This window comes from Phoca vitulina, unplaced genomic scaffold (assembly GCF_004348235.1).
Source record: "Phoca vitulina isolate PV1807 unplaced genomic scaffold, GSC_HSeal_1.0 scaffold61, whole genome shotgun sequence".
Lineage (NCBI taxonomy): Eukaryota > Metazoa > Chordata > Mammalia > Carnivora > Phocidae > Phoca > Phoca vitulina.
Window position 1 is genome coordinate 5,456,502 of NW_022589764.1, and position 17,220 is coordinate 5,473,721.

At 44.5% G+C, this 17,220-nt stretch overlaps 1 protein-coding gene across 1 annotated transcript in view; it reads right to left on the reverse strand.

Moving 5' to 3' along the window:
• Nucleotides 1-17,220, reverse strand: part of ADAMTS17 (ADAM metallopeptidase with thrombospondin type 1 motif 17) — a 348,017-nt gene that overhangs the window by 140,282 nt on the left and 190,515 nt on the right. The window contains exons 11-12 of the mRNA XM_032391277.1: nucleotides 6,561-6,662; nucleotides 5,357-5,502 (exon numbers count right to left, since the gene is read on the reverse strand). Coding sequence (XP_032247168.1) covers nucleotides 5,357-5,502; nucleotides 6,561-6,662 — 248 coding nt within the window. The remainder of the gene's footprint in view (nucleotides 1-5,356; nucleotides 5,503-6,560; nucleotides 6,663-17,220) is intronic.

Genomic DNA, 17,220 nt, shown 5'->3' on the forward strand with positions numbered 1-17,220 from the left:
GGCCTCGATCAGCTGTGCTTTGTAACAATCACCACGTCAGACCTGTCTGCAAAAGCAGGCTGACAACTGTTGCCCGGAGTTCACAAAATACTGTCTATATCCTGCGTGATCCCCCAGAAACCCCGGGGGCTGCTGCTAAACTGCCCACCCAAGACCGGTCCCTTCTCTTCCTGTTCACCTGGGGTGCTTCCCTGAAGGGAGGAACCTTGGAGAACACTGCCAGGGAGAAAGAGAAACAGAGCTACACTGTTATTGTACAAGATTGGACAGGTTACCCAGGCAGAAATATTACAGAAGCAAAGACATATTGTTTCTCTCACTCGGGATGAACAAGGCTGGGTGACATTTCGGAGTTTGTTCTGGAGAGGGCCCTGAGCAGCCCTTGCTGTGGGCTACAACCTCCCTGGGGGCAGAGCAGGCACGGGGGGAAGGGGACTCTCATATGCAGGGGAACCTGAGCCCCGACTCAGGCCTGTCCACAGCACCTGGGCCTCCGTGAGGTGAGACAGTACAAGAAAGGGTGGCTAGCTGGTCACCTGCCTTCTTGGCCTAATAATTTACAATGACCTTCATGTTTCGGGGGGAAAAACAGTATTAAGGGTGTGTTCTGGGGGCACTGGCAAAACAGAGACTGGTCCTTCTCAGCAAGCATGCCTCCAAGTAGTGAGGTAGGGCTCTTCTGCTAGAAGCACGGAAAGGAGAATGGTGCCCCGCCTGGGGTCGCCTTCATGGAGCTCCAAGACCAGTGGGGGGTGGGGAGGACAAGGTGAAAACAAGCGACCAAGGACGTAAGGGTAATTACAAATTGTTATCCTACCTGTAATGTGGGAAAAGGGCGCTGAGAGGGAGTGTAAAGCAGGCACCCTGCCTTGTGCAAGGCGGTCAGGAAGGAGGCCTGAGAAGACATTTCCTTAGAGGCCCAAGGAGGGGCACAGGCAAGCTGGGGAGAGGGAAAGGAATACTGACAAAGGTCTGGAGCTTGGAGTACTGTATCTGAGGACAGAAAAGAGGGCTGCAGTGGGTTGAATGGTGGCCGCTTCCCCTCCAAGATAAGTCCACCTAGAACCTTCTTGGAAAAAGGGTCTTGGTAGATATAATTGAGGATCTCTTAAGTAGGAGAGGAGATCATCCTGACTTGGGGTGGGCCCTAAATCCAGTGACAGGTGTCCTCAGAAGACCAGAGAAGGCCACGTGAAGACAGAGACAAGTCTACAAAGGCAAAGCATACCAGAGGGCGCCAGCAGACACCAGAAGGTCGGGGGAGGCACGGGCGTGATGAATCCTCCTTCAGGTTCAAGAAGGAATCAACCCTGCCAACACCCTGACTTCAGACTTCTGGTTTCTACAACGCGGAGAGGATAAATTGCTGTTTCAAGACACCAAGTTGTGGTAACTTATGATGGCAGCCCCAGGAAACGAATAGAGAGGCCATGGTCAAGAGTATGGACTTTATTCTAAGTGCAGCGGGGAACGATGGAAAGGGCTGTAGCAGGAAGAGAGAGAACTGGAATTTTGCTTAAGTGGATCTCTCTGGCTCTGTGTGGAGAATGAATCCAGAGGGCAGGGAGCGTGTGGGAAGCAGGGAGGCCGCTGCAAAAGGTCTGAGAGAACAATGGAGCCTTGCCGCTGGGCTCTACACCAGCTACGTGACCGTGGGCAAGTTACCTAACCTCTCCATGACTCAGTTTCTAACCAGTGGGGCGAAAAAGAGTACCTGTCCTGTAGGGCAGCATTCAATGCTTTACTGCCTGTAAATGCCGAAAAGGGAACCCGACACATGGTGCAGGCTCGCTGCATTCGCCATTCTTATCACAAGAGCATGTGGAGGAGGAAGAGAGGGACAAGGGGACCATTCATGGACTCAGGAGCTTTGGACTGGAGCAAGGTGATGGAGGATGGTGCTGTTAATGTGGAGTGGAGATGTGTGCTGGGAGGAGAGATCACAGTCTGGGAAGAGTCAGGTTTGAGGCATCCAGGAGAAGACCAACGGAAGTTGGCAGAACTGTGCCCGTTGAGAGTGGGCAAGGACTTTATCTGTTTTTGCTTGTCACCTATAAGCCTAGACCTAGCAGAGATCTTGGCCCAGAGTCAGAGCCCTGTCGAGGTGTACTGAAGGTATCATTCTGGAAAGGCATGACTGAGAAGGGGCACGGGAGCCAGGAGGCATGAGAACACCAGCATTCTCTTTCTGGTCCTTCTACCATTGCCTGCCCCATGGGATGTTGTTGGATGACAGAGATCGGACATAAAGACCTCTCTCTCCAGGGATGTGTCAGGGCCCATAACCATCTGACGTGCTGAGACCCACATATCCCTCGGCAGCCTGTTTGCAGAGGCCTGGCAAAGTCCCCCATTCCTCAATGATAAGACAGAGGAAGGGAGCAAAGAGAGATAAAGCTCATGACTACCACCAGGTAGGATGGGGGGGTACATGATAAAGAAGAGGAATGGAAGATTTTTACAAAAATTTTGGGGTTTCTGGTACAGCCTCTCTCTTAAGGCCACTGGGCCTGGAGGAATGGGGTGAAGACCCAGCCTATGAAATCCCACAGCGGGCCAAGCGGGTGGGGGAGGGCATGCTAACTCAGCTTTCTGAACTAGGGGTTCTTTAGGAGTAGGCAGGGCAGAAAGCAGCTGGGATGGGAACAATGGGTACAGCCAAGGTATGGGGGATGCCTTAGCCAACGTCATGCCAAGGAAACAGAGTCAGGGCCCTTAAAAGTTGCGCCTAATTTAGCATCTGCTCAGCATTGATGACATCTTTTTATAAGGGTTGTCCTCACCTAAATACAATCCAATTGTCAACTGTCTCGGGGCACAGGGTCTTTCTGGGCATTTAAAGGTTCTGATATGCCCCTACTATGACGTTCCTGGGTGACACCTGATATGGAATGATGTGCTGAGGGAGACTGATCCTTTGCCAGGGTATAAGAGCTCTGGATGCAAACAGGAAGCACCAGGACAGCTACAACTCTTGCAAACTGTACCCTGCTCTGAACAAAGTCTTTCCATGTAAATCACCTTCCTCCGAGCCTCACACAGTCCTGTATGTCAGGGGACAGGGCACACAGTCTCATCTCCATTCTCTGTTAGTGCTAAGATGGAGAGGGGCCATGTACGCAATATAGACCATGACTTTATATGCATTCCCATGAATTATTCCAACTTCAGATGGAGACACACATACTGGCCATCAGCTGCTATAAGGAGTGGTGCTGGGACTTGAAACCTTGTCTGTTCCTGCTTCGAAAGCCAGCTCTCCTCACTACACCCCGCCCGCTCCCTCTAATGGCTGAACTGAGGCCCAGAGAGGAGAAGGGGCTTCCCTGAGGTCACGTGAAGAACAACGAAGCCAGGCCCAAATCTCAGCATCCTGATTCCAAACCCAGAGCTCTCTTCTTTTTCTTCATTTTTTAAAAAGATTTTATTTACTTATTTATGTATTTGAGAGAGAGAGAGAAGAGCAAGAGGGAGAGCACAGGAGCAGGGTTGGGGGGGGGAAGAGAGAGAAGCAGGCTTCCCACTGGGCAGGAAGCCTGACTCAGGGCTCAATCCCAGGACCCCAGGATCATGACCTGAGCCAAAGGCAGACGCTCAACCAACTGAGCCCCCCAGATGCCCCACAGAGCTCTCTTCTCAGGGCCAGAGGCAAAACTATTTTAACTTCCTCACAGAACTATGAAAAAACTGAAACCTCTATTAATTTTTCACCATTTAGCTAAACAGGCTTTCTAACCATCTACGCATCTCTGATGGTTACTTTTCTGTGTCAACTTGACTGACCTAGGGGTTATTTCTGGGTGTGTCTGTGAGGGGGTTTCCGGATGAGATTAGCATCTGAATCTGTGGATGCAGTAACATAGATGGCCCTCCCCAAGGGGCATCATCCAATCCCCTGAAGGCCTCCATAGAACAAAAGGCAGAAGAAGGAGGAATTCACACCCACCCCATGCGCCCTCTACCCCACTAGGACCTCTCTCTGCATCTTCTCTTGCTGTCCCACTGGGATTTACACCATCAGCTCCCCTGGTTCTCAGGCCATCAGACCTGGATGTGACGACACCACCAGCTTCCCTGGGTCTCCAGCTTGCAGATGGCAGATCGTCGGACCCCCCCGCCTCCAGCCTCCATAATTATATGAGCCGATTTCTCATCGCAAATCATATATATATATATATATTCCTTGATTGTTTCTCTAGAGAATCCCAGTACACCCTCTATGCTTTGAATTAAGAAGTCATTCCTAAAAGATTAAAAACCCACCTATTATTTTACTCTGCTAAATACTGGAAGGAAAAGTTTTAACAAGACACAGTATGTGATGCCAATTCTTATAGCACTACTGGGGGGAAAACTGTGCTCTTGACCTTGACTAATCTGTGAGGTCAGTTTTCCTTTAATCAGGAGGTTCTCAACCTTGGCTGGCCTTTGGGTTCACCTGTAGAGATTTAAAACATCCAGTTCCCGGGTCCAAGCCCCAGAACTTGTGATTTAATTGGTCTGGGATACAGCCTGGGCATCGGAATTTTTCAACACAAGAGAGGATTGCTAATTATTCATCAACATGACTTAATTGTGGATATAAAGCCTTTCTTTTTGCTCATTCATTTTCAAAATTAATGTGATACAGCTGACGGCACACAGGACATAAAACAGACTATTCTATGAAATATTAAAAATGGGAACTCTCAGAGGAGAAGAGAAAAACCTGTGAGAAAGGAATTATTGTAACGAAGCACAAAATGCAGCTCTGAGCTTTCTGGAACAAATGTGCCAAGAACAAGAGGGGTCGCCATCAAGGTCAATAAAAGGAAGCCAATGAGGGAAAAAAAAAAAAAAAAAAAACCCAAAAAACGATTTTCTGCCAAATACTTCTAAGAACACAGGTGAAAAATATCTGGATGAACAAAGACAGCTGAACCCCCAGATGCTTTGTGACTCATCCACAGCCAGGCGGCTCCCAGATCAGCTAACAGCCAATCTGAAGGTCAGCCATTCTTCCGGAAGGTCCACAGGCTTCCCTGGAATGACCCTTGACTGAGGGAGCCTGCAAAGGGAGACTGTCACCCAGCTGTCTCATGAAAGCTCTCTACTCAGGCCCACACAAGGGATAAGGAGCCAGCTCACCACAGGACTTACTGCATCCACGCTCACAGCAAGAGCTCTGTTTAAGCCGAGACACCATATGACGCACACGACACCCCTGCACCCCGGGCCCTTGGAGTGACTTCATTTTTTCCCTTAAGCTCAAATTCTCCTCGGGAGACAGACCCTCCTTGGCGTCAGGCAGTAAGAGCTGTGATTTGGAAACCCTGATCAGGGCACCCTGGAGAATGCCTGGTCAAGGGGGACTTACGGGGGGTTGTCACACTTCCTCTGCCGGAAGCGGGCTCCTGTCCCACACGTCCGGCTGCACATGCTCCAGGCGCCCCACGGGCTCCAGTCTCCGTCCACGTGCTCCGGGATGGGCGTCTTGCTCACACACTCCCCTGCGCGGCACCACTGAAACACAGCAGGGCGGGCCCCGGGCCCCAGGGGCGCTCAGCGCCGAGGAGCCAACCTGCTCGCTCACCACATCACTGCGGGTCCCCCCCCACGAAAAAACGCCACGCCGTCCCCGGTGGCTTTTGGTAATTTACACAAAAGTAGACCCTCGTGGGGGTAGGCATGCTTGGGAACTCTAGAGCCCGTCCTTTCTTACTCGCCCTGACGCCTATACACCTGTGGGCTTTGCATTTTGCCCTCACAGTCCACACGGAATGGGCTTCCTTGGAGTTTTCTAAATTCTCAGAGAAAGGATTAATTCACATGGCTCTTGAAGAGACCCGAGCTTTGGCCAACTTTACTTCACGCAAGCGCGTCATCTCTCTGGAAGGCTGCGTTTCCTGGCTCTGTGGTTTTGCACTTTGAAGCTGGGTTTGGTGCTCGGAGAGGACGCTGCCAGCTCCAAAGGGGTGAACCTTGGCTCTGAGAATAAGAGAAAGCCACTCCTCCAAGATGGAATTTCCCAATGTGCGTGGCACTTCCGGGCCACAAGAGGTGATTTCGTGGTTTCTCATCATGGCATCTCGTTCACTCCTTGGAGTAAGACTAAGGAGAAATCTGTGGCTGCTGGCCCTGAACACCCCCCCTCGCCAACACCAGTCTCTCCTGTTAATGAACATCGGGCCTCGCTCTCTTAACCTCGAGCTAGAATCGCCTAACACTGTTCTCATCGAACTCGTTTTAGGATAGCTTTTGCATATGGCCAGCGATCCTGTTTTCCCATGTATGGTTTATTGATGTAAAAGGTTTTTTTTTTAAGGAAATTCACTTGTGTGACAAAAAGAGTCAATTTAACAAAAATATTAAGCGATTTTTATATCTTACCAGAAAAAAAAAGGAGAAAGGTGATAGAAGTGTCCATTTTTGCCCAGAGTGGGCTCCATGGGCCTTTCTGGGGCTGCCCACGGGGAGTTTCAGGCACTCCTGAGTACAGTGCAGACCACCTCCCCTTCAAGAGACGTGCCCGATGCCCAGGAGATGGGGGCCGGGGGAGGGCTGTGGGAGGCGGGGGTTACCTTGTCTGCCCCACACTCGGTACCGTCCAGGGGAGGGTCCAGCTTGGTCTTGCAGGACGTATCTCCTTCCACCAGGCACCACAGTCCAGCGCACATCAGATGCTGCTGACAAGGGAAGGAACACAACTGCCTAGAACACCAGAAACAGGTCACTCCTGGGGTCGGAAGGTGGGGCCCAATGACTGGTTTGGATTTGGAATTCGAAATATGAAGGGAAAAAGGACGGTCATGAATCTGTATGTAAAAGCGCATCATTCAACTGGTTCACTTTAACTCCACAAAATTCTGTGCATTGACTCCCAGGAGGGTGCTTGTCCTTGGCGGGGGGATTCAGTTTGGCAACTCCTGCATTAGCTACTGAGGGGGTGTCCAACGCAGGGCGCAGGCTGGGCGCCATTAACAAACACATACCTTCCGTTTAATGTAGGAAGGTCCGAGGCAGATACCCATGGGTCGGACATAGTGCACAGGAAAAGAATCTCCCCAGCAGAGCCTCCTCAGACAGGGCCTGCCAGAAGTGGCAGCTTTGTTGCTGAGGCTGGAGGGGCCGTTATGTAGGCCTAGAATCCAGAGCCCAAAGGCCGATAAAGGGCTCAGAGACCTCAAAGGGTTAAAGAAGGTTTTCCACTCTCCCCGTGGTCACCCATTTCCTAGCTCAGCTGACTTATGCATAATTTCTTATAGTATTTCACCTAAGGAATTTCTGAACATGGACAAATATACAATTAAAATAATTCCCCTTCAACAAGGACAAGCATTTAAAATCAGACTCCCATTTGTATTAATAGGAAACCCGCACGTAGACAAAGTACTCAGGATGGGATCATTTATGAAAAGAACTGGGGCAGACATGGCCAGCATCCTCCCTGGCTGCCTCAGTCTCCCCTGCAGGACTCAGAGCATTCAGTGTTGCTTCCCCAGTCTCTCTGCCCCGAGGCCATCCTCTGACCATGGAGCGACCCTTGACCACAGGGATGGGAGCTGGACAGCCCATCTCCCTGGGTGGGATGGCTCCGAGGCAAGCTCCTCACTTCTCTCAGAGGGTCCTGGTGGGTTGGCCCCACTGTCCCTGCAGTCGCCTGCCCTTCAGTGCACTTTGGATTCCCCACCCTCCTCTCCCACCTCCCTGACCCCTCACAGTGCTTCCTGGGATCACTTCCCAGATAAACTCCTTGCACCCAAATCCTCGCCTCGTGGTCTGAAAATTGAGAACAGATGTACTGAAGGCTCTTTTAAAGACGCAGTGCTTCCAGGATGCCAAGCCCAATCATGCGGAAGAGGCCTGGGCTGCAGCACATCACCCTCCAGGACGTGGCCGGGGCACCTGAGGGTGCATTTTGGGCCCAGCGAGGGTCAAGGGTCCTTGCTCAGGACAGTCACAGTGGAGCTTGCAAAAGGTGTGCCTTGCTTCGTGTAGAGGGCTGCCATTCCAAGTAACCTCAAACATCTGCATAGAAGAGATGTGCACTGCGCTGTCTCAAGTCAAAAAGTATTTCGAAGTTGAAGAGACAAATGGAGCAAAAGGGAAGAAGGGAAGCAGAGTTGGAGGGGCTTTGACAAAGAGTTCAAAAGCCCACAGAGCTTGCTCATTTTTCAAGTATGTCGAAGCTGCTCTGTGCCCTTAAAGAAGTTGATGATTCAAGTGGAACAGTGCACATTTGGGGTCAGGAAAGCATCTATGTTCCCATTACTGTTCACCTCTCCGTGGAATGGTAAAAAGATGAGAACTCTGAGCATACCACCAGTTGGTCCCATAAATACGGACTGCACCCCATTAAATGTTTGATTCCATGAACTTGAACCCCGGAGCTCTTTGAGAGTGTGGTGTCAGTGTGTGGACATGTGTTCGTGAGACAAGGCTGACCTGGGAGGGTCAAGGGTCCTTGCTCAGGACAGTCACAGTGGAGCTTGCAAAAGGTGGGGAGGTAATTTATGAGGTAGGAGTGCTTGGGATTAGGAGACGCACCTGCCCCATAGGGAGGGAGAGGAAGAAGGTGGTGTGAACTGTTATGCACTTTAGAGACAGCACATTCCCATAAAACTTTTCTAATCATCAGGGAAAAGGGGATGAGGTCAGGCAAAGCTTTCTTAAGTAGAACACAAAAAGTACTAACCATAAAGGGAAAAATTAATGAATTATACTATATTAAAATGAAGAACTTCTGTTTATCAAAAGACAACTGTAAGAAAGTGAGAGAGGATATTTGTAATACATGGGAGAGATGTTTGTAATGAATGGGATCAACATAGGATTTGTATCTAGAATATATGTAAAAAACACAAAACAAAAGCCCCCCCACAGACAAATTAAAATGGCACAGTAGGAAAATGGGCAAAAAACTTGGAAACTTCACAGATGAGGGTATTTAAACATAAGGATGGCCAATAAACACATGAACAGGCGCTCAGTTTCATCAGCCATCCAGGAAAGGCAAATTAAAACCACCACTCTGTACCTCTACACACCCACCGGAATGACTAAATGACAGAGAGAGAATACAAAGTGTTGACAAGGATGTGGTGTGATAAGAGCGCTCTTAAATTAATGATGAGCTTCTAACTTGGTTCAACAACTCTGAGAAACTCTTTGATAGTACCTACTAAAGCTGAAGACATGCACATTCTAATATTCAACAATTCCACTCCTAGGTATGCATCGGACAGAAACGTGTGTCTCTGTTCACCAAAAACATTTTGTCAAGAAGGTTCCCAGCAAAAATCTTTGTATTAGTCCAAAAGTTGAAAACTGCCCAAATGGCCATCAACAGAGGAATTATGGTCTATCAGAACAATGGAATACTGCACGATTCCATTTACATGAACTTCAAAAACAAGTAGAAGAAAATGGTAGTGCTGGGAGTCAGGACAGTGGTTACCTTTCTGTTTAGTTTCAAAACAAAGACAAGAGGATTGAGCGGAGAAGGCAACTTTAGAGCTGTAGCCTCTGACCCCAGCTCGGCCATCAGCATTGCCCTGTGTGCCCAAGCTAAGCAGCTGCCCTTCTGTGATTCGTTTTCAGTACTGGAAAAACAGTATGGATAGCATTAATCTTTGCCACCGTGATGCCTTTTAGAGAGCTGGCATTCATGTCGTGCTTTCCAAATGACAAAGCGCTCTGTCATCCTGAGGCTTATGACAGCTGTGGGAGGCAAGTAGGACAGGGCTTTCTCTATTTTTTCCATTTTTCCAAAGAAGAGGCACATGTTTGTAGAGGTCAAGGGCCTGAGCTGGATCAGAAGTACTGGACTGAGAGTTCATTGATCAAGGTTCATATCCTGGTTCTTGACCCATGTAGTGGCTCAACAGATGTGTTCACTCTCTAAAAACTAATCAAGCTCTAAATGTATGATCTGTGCATTTTTATGCCTGGATAGTATGCTATTTATAGTAAAACTATTTACAGAGAGAGAGAAGATAAGGAGAGAAATGCATGCTCAAACTGGAGAGGGAAGATTCTCTGGACCCAACCTATCACCAGGTAGAAGCAGGAAAATCAAGGCTCCACAAGGAAATGACAAGGAGACCATATGTGTAGGAAGCCATTCCTAGAGCAGGAGACAGACTGCATGGTGCATAGTCTTGCAACTGCTGGTCTCTTTAGGTTGGAACACACACACTCCTCCACTAAGGAGAATTCCTCCTAGCCTGAAAATAGCCCTGACACTCTCCAAATGAACATCCTATCTATCCCTGGTCCAGGAATAACTCAGAGGTGAACAATAGTCAGAAACAATCAGTACAGGATTTATACAAATTAGTATGAATAAAAAGGGAGAAGATACAGGAGGGAGAAAGCATGTGAAGAATACTCACCAGATAATATGATCATCATATGGCTAAAAAGAATGTGCAAACCTATGTGCATTATTTTTTTTAAAAAAACCATAGTAATTGCGTCTTTTTTTTTTTTTTTGCACTTGCAAAAAGCAAATACATAAGAACTCAGGGAAAAGATGGTCAGGTCAAATGAGATAAAGTATTAACCATCAGAACTGGGCCAAGGAAGGTAAAAAAGAATACAATCAGATGACCAATGAGGACAACACTGAGAGCAGAAGAAGAGAGATACCACTGAACACAGAGGGGTACATGGAGTTAATGACCAAGCAAAAGTGAATTTAATAAAATGAATAAACAATTGAAACAGATTAGGCAGAAATGACAGACATGGAAGACACATAAAGGAGATGTGACATAAGCAAAAGTGGGAGGCAAGGAGGATGAGCTCTCTCTATTTTTTCCAATGAGGGGACAGATGTTTGTGGAGGTCAAGGGCCCTGAGTTGGGGTGGAAGGACTGGACTCCTAAAGAAGAGAACCAAAGTAATGGGACAGAAAAGGTATCTGAAGAGAAATTCAAGATCCTATCCTGAAATGAAAGAAGCTCTCAGTTTCAGATTGGAAAGCAAAGCCCTATTCCAGGAAAAAATGGCAAAGAATAATGAACACAGAGGCATGTCCTTGATAAAAGTTACTGGATTTCAGAGATAGAGCACAAAATATTTTAAGCAGCCGGGCAGAAAGATCAAGTCACTGACAATGGGAAAAGACAGCAGGCTCCCTGCAGATTTCTCCACAACAGCACCCACTGTGGGGCGATGCTTAGAAGGACACAAGGAAAGAAAATGTAACCTGAGTAATTTCTAGCAACTAAAGTGTTGCTCAAGTATTTATGTAACAGAAAATTACTTTTTAAAAATATTTTATCTATTTATTTGAGAGAGAGGGAGAAAGCATGAGCTGGAGTGGGGGAGTGGCAGGCAGAGGGAGAAGCAGACTCCCCGCTAAGCAGGGAGCCCAATGCGGGACTCGATCCCAGGACCCTGAGATCATGACCTGAGCCAAAGGCAGACGCTTAATTGACTGGGCCACCCAGGCACCCCCAGAAAATTATTTTTGAACGTATAAAGAGTGGAATCCTTTTCTGGAGAAAATACTAGAGGATAAAGTTCAGTCAGCAGAGAAATGAATGCAAAACCCAGAAGTGACTAGAAGTGAACACGCACCGAAGCATCAATTGAAATGAAGTTAGAGAACTTCTCTAGCTGAAGTTAGAGAACAGAAGGCAGAGGATATAAATTTGGATGAGACAGAAATGGTAGACATATAAGAACAGGCTATAAAAGAAGGTGCAGTGGGGGGGGCATAAGAGACTGTCCATATATATATCAATTTCTTTATCGTGTCTAGTTGGGGGAGGAACAAAACAGACAAATGTAATAACTGAGATATCAGAGCTTTTAAAGGGAAAATGTTAACCACTAAGAAAAATAATTAAATTGGGGTGTAGAGGGAATGGAGAGAAGGGGTTTAAAGGTGGAAATGCATTTATTTCATCATGCCCATGGAATTAGGGTAGAGTAGAAACTAAAGAGAAGCTTGCCTGTGGCACCTTTAGCTCCCAGCAAATGTCAGAATAGATCATCTATGGAAGGCAGGGCTGCTCTTCCATTCCAAAAACAGCTAAGTATTATAATAAAATGTCATTCATTTTTTTAAAGATTTTATTTTTAGGTAATCTCTACACCCCAGTGTGGGGCTCAAACTTATAACCACAAGATCAAGAGTCTCTTGCTCTTACCAACTGAGCCAGCCAGGTGCCCCTCAAACGTCATTCTTATTGCTGAGCTCACCAGAAGTGAAGAGCTATTCAAGAAAACCAATACAAAACACACACATAGCTATACTTGTACATACTTACAACATAGTCCAATTTGTAGTCAGCACATACAAGGGGTGCATTCCCCCGAGGGCTGGCAATGATCTTGACCCTCCAGCTGGGAGAATAAGTCTGGAATCTGGAAGGGTGTTTATCAGTTCTAGAAGGATTGGTGGCACCCCTGGCTTTTTGAGACAAATGTAAAGTCTCTCTGAAGGAAAGCAACCACCATTCAGGCTCTCAGAATTCCACGGTGATTTCTAATAAAAGTAAACTCACGATGAAACATGGAAACATAAATGACAGCCGGCAGAAGCAACCAACAAAAGATTTAAACTTCCAAGCTGTTTAGATGATAGAACGATCAGATACGGAATATATAACTACCTAGGGGTGCCTGGGTGGCTCAGTCAGTTAAGTGCCCTACTCTTGATTTTGGCTCTGGTCACTGTCTCAGGGCTGTATCGGGCTCTGCGCTGGGTGTGGAGCCTGCTTAAGATTCTCTCTCTCCCTCTCCCTCTGCCTCTGCCCACCTTCTCTCTCTCTCTAGGAAAACAAAAATCATTATAGTAACTATCTATAAAATATTTAAAGAAATAGAAGATGACATCATGTACACAAGCCAGCAGTGAGATACTATGGAATATGATCAGGCAAATCTGAAAAAGAAACTAGAAAGAACTTTTATTATGAGACATTAAATGTATAATTGTTGAAGAAAAGCAGTGGATTCTGACATCACTGAGAGAGAGAATTCGTGAATGGAAAATAGATTTGAAGAAATTATACAGATTGTAGCATGAAGAGAAAAGAAACAGGAAAATACTAAAAAAAAATTGGGTTAAAAGATAGCAAAGAGGAGAAAACGTTGATGTCTGTGTCTAATCATAGTCCTAGAAGGAGACTAGAAAGAATGGAAGAGAGGCAGTATTTGAGAAGAAAATAGCTAACATAGAACAAATAACTGTGTAGAATAATGAGGCTTCCCACTTAGTAGGGGGCAGGCTTCTAATATGGGCCCAACAACCCCTGTCTCCTACTCATGCTCTTGTGTAACACCCTCCCCTTGTACATCTGATGAAACTACTGGCTTGCTTTGCATCCACTGAAAACAGTAAAAATCATAGGATGTCATTTTAAGCAACTCTTGGGCCAATGGGAAAGTCGTAACCAAAGTTGCGAATTATGAAGAAAATAATGACGATGAAAATGTTAGACACCATGAGAGATGAAGGAAGAGTCTCAAATACTCAAGGAAAAAATTGTCTACTTCAAAAAGTATGAAAGTGGAACAATATAAATTTCTAATAAAACAGAATAAATTAATGAAGATAAAAGGAGTAATTTCTTATTTAGGGAACAGAAAAACCATAGACAAGTATGAGTTGGCTCTTTGGGGGAAAAATGAACTGGATAAACCACTTGCTAACCTATTCAAGAAAAAGGGAAGAAAGCATGAATAATAAGATGAAAAGAAAGGAGAAAGAAAAAAAGATGGACAGAAAGGAAGAAGATAACCAAAATGTAAAGGAAATTTTATGTATGTACATATGTATGTATGTACATATGTATGTATGCATGTAAATTTTTTAAATTTTTTATTGTTATGTTAATCACACCATACATTACATCTTTAGTTTCTGATGTAGTGTTCCACGATTCATTGTTTGCGTATAACACCCAGTGCTCCATGCAATACGTGCCCTCTTTAGTACCCATCACCAGGCTAACCCATCCTCCCACCCCTCTCCCCTCTAGAACCCTCAGTTTGTTTTTCAGAGTCCATCGTCTCTCATGTATGCATGTAAATTTTAAATAATAATCAGTGATCACTGAGCTCAATTCTATGTGCCTAAACTTGAGATGAAGTTATTTCCTTACAGTATATAAATTAATAGAGCTATTGTTCAGAATAGAGTAAAATGTGGGGCACCTGCATGGCTCAGTCATTTAAGCATCTGCCTCCGGCTCAGGTCATGATCTCAGGGTCCTGGGATCGAGTCCTGCATCAGGCTCCCTGCCCAGCGGGGAGTCTGCTTCTCTCTCTCCCTCTGCCCCCTCTCTGCTCATGCTCTCTCTCAAATAAATAAATGAAATCTTTAAAAAAAAAACAACAACAAACCCAGAATAGAGTAAAAATGCACATAAACTAGTTAATATAGAAGACCTAGGGAAGCTGGTCAATGAGCTACCCTTCCTGCAAACCTCTGGCCCACATGGTTTCTTAGCAGTATTTTTCATAAGGAGACTCTATTTAATCTTTCAGAAACAGATAACACCAATCCATTCAAACTGTTTAAGAGCATTTAAAAAGGGGGAAAAGTTTTCCTTATTATTTATATTAATTGATATCACACTGAAACCAAACTGAATAAGATAAGCACAGGAAAAGAAAAAAGGTTCATACCAAACTCATTTATGAACACTGTGGCGAAAATCCTAAATAAAATTTACTAATATAGTGAAACATACACCATGGCCAAGTAAGGTTTACTCCAAGAATCTGAAGAGTTCAGTATTAGAAAACCTGCTAATATAATTTGCCACATTAATAATTCAAAGAGAGAACTCATCCAGTCCTCTCCATGGATGCTGAGAAGACATTTAATAAAATTTAATCAAAACCTCTTATTAAAATTCTTAACAAGGGGCGCCTGGGTGGCTCAGATGGTTAAGCGTCTGCCTTCGGCTCAGATCATGATCCCAGGGTCCTGGGATCGAGCCCCGCGTCGGGCTCCCTGCTCCGCAGGGAGTCTGCTTCTCCCCCTCCCTCTGCTTCTCCCCCTGCTCATTCTCTCTCTCTCTCTCTGTGTGTCTCAAATGAATAAATAAAAAAATCTTTAAAATTCTTAACAATATACATAAACAGATACTTCCTTCATTTGATAAATATCTATCTCATGGGGAAACATCGGAAGCATTCTCATTAAAACTGAGAAGAAAAGAATGTATATTATCACACTGCTATTATTTTAGATGAAAGAAAGAATTAGGGGCTAATATGGAAATTATATAACTAAAAAACCAAATGACTCAACTAAAGAACTATTATAATTTCTAAAAGAATTCAGTCAGATGGTTGGGCAGAAAATTAAAATACAGTAATCAAAGCTCTTTATAAATAGCAACTACAACCAATTTTAAAGATATAATGGAATAAAAGATCACATTCATATATCAAAAAATATTCTATAGGGATAACTGTAACAAGAAACTTACAAAATAAACATAAAGAAAAATTTTAAATGTCCCTGAGGGAGGGAGGGAAGATGTCTTGAATGGATGTAAAGAAACACTATGTAGGAAGACTCAAAGTATAAAGGCATATATTTTTCACTAAGTTAGTCTCCAAAATAATGTAATTGAATTTAAAATACCAACACAATTTGGACCTAAACACGCAGATCTAAAGACCATATGGAAAAATAAACAAGAAAGAATAGCCAGTAAAACTGTGAAAAAGCATATGGTTAGTGTATTAAAATATTTTATAAAGCTACAGTCATGTAAGTATTAAGAGGTACATGATTATATCAGTGGAATAGACTGGAAAAATCCGGAAATATATTTTAAAAATAAGACACAAAGAAGTATAATATATTATAAAGATAGCATTTCAAATTTATGGGGAGAAATAAATTAATTAATAAATGGTATGGATCCACCTGAGAGGCCATCTGGAAACAAAGTGAGGTTGGATCCCTTACCTTATACCTTACACTAAAATAAATGACTGCTGTATTAAGGATTTAAAAATAAAAATGAAATCATAAAAGTGCTAAAAGATATCACATGAATTAAGTTTATTTACAGTTTAGGAGTAGGGAAGACCTTTCTAAGCATGACATAAAACTCAGAAGCCTTATAAACTTGCTGATATATTTGACTTTACACACATACACACGCACACACACACATTTCTGCTTGACATAAAATGAAAAAAAAAAGTAAGCAAACTGCAAAAAAATTTGCAGCTCATATATCAGCTAAAGGGCCAATTTCCTTAAAAATAAAATTTCCAACAAATCACTAAAAAAAGATCAATAATTCAAAAGATTTAAAAAGACAGTCCACAGAAAAGAGAACACAACTGGCTTCTCAATATATGAAAATATGCTCAAAGTCATTACTAAGAGAAATGCCATTCAACCTGCAACAGACTCACTTCCTAAATACTCAGATTGGCAAGGCACCAGAGAGGCTGGGTGAAGATGTGGGGAGACAGGAACTTCCATATGTTGTTTATGGGAGTGTAAATAGATAAGCTTTTTTGGAGATCAATCTGATAATATCTATCAAGAACTGAGAGCATGCACCTAATTTCATCTCAAGTTCAAAGACAGGCAAAATTAGTCTGTGGGATCAGAAAGAAAGACAGTGATTATTGCTGGGGACCAGTGAATAGAAGGGGGCTTTAGGGAAGCTTCTGGAATTGCAGAGATGCTCTATTTCTTGATGCGCAGTTTAAACTGATGTGTTCAGTTTATAGGAAAAATGAATGTAACTGTACACTTAGGATTTGAACTTTTGGTGTTTCCTGTTGTGTTATATACAGGTGAATAAAACTCCAAAAATTACATACATGCAAAAATGACCTTTTATCCACTTCTAGGTATTTATCTCAATTTGGGGTGATTTTGGCTCCCTGCAAGGTATCTGACAATGTGTGAAGACATTTTTTTGGTTGTCACATCTAGGGGATGCCCCTGACTTATACTGGGTAGAGGCTAAGGTTGTTACTAAATATCCTATCGTGTATAAGATAGCTGCAGCAAAGAATTATTTCAATAGTGCCGAGGTCAGGAAACTTGGCTATAGATAAACTCAACAGTAATGACAAAAAGAAAAATAGTAAGTTACAGTGGAGATAAGAGACTCTTAACTATAAGAAACAAACTGAAGGTTGCTGGGGGGGGTGGAGGGGATGGGGTAACTGGGTGATGGGCATTGAGGAGGGCACTTGATGGAATGAGCACTGGGTGTTATATGTCACTGGTGAATC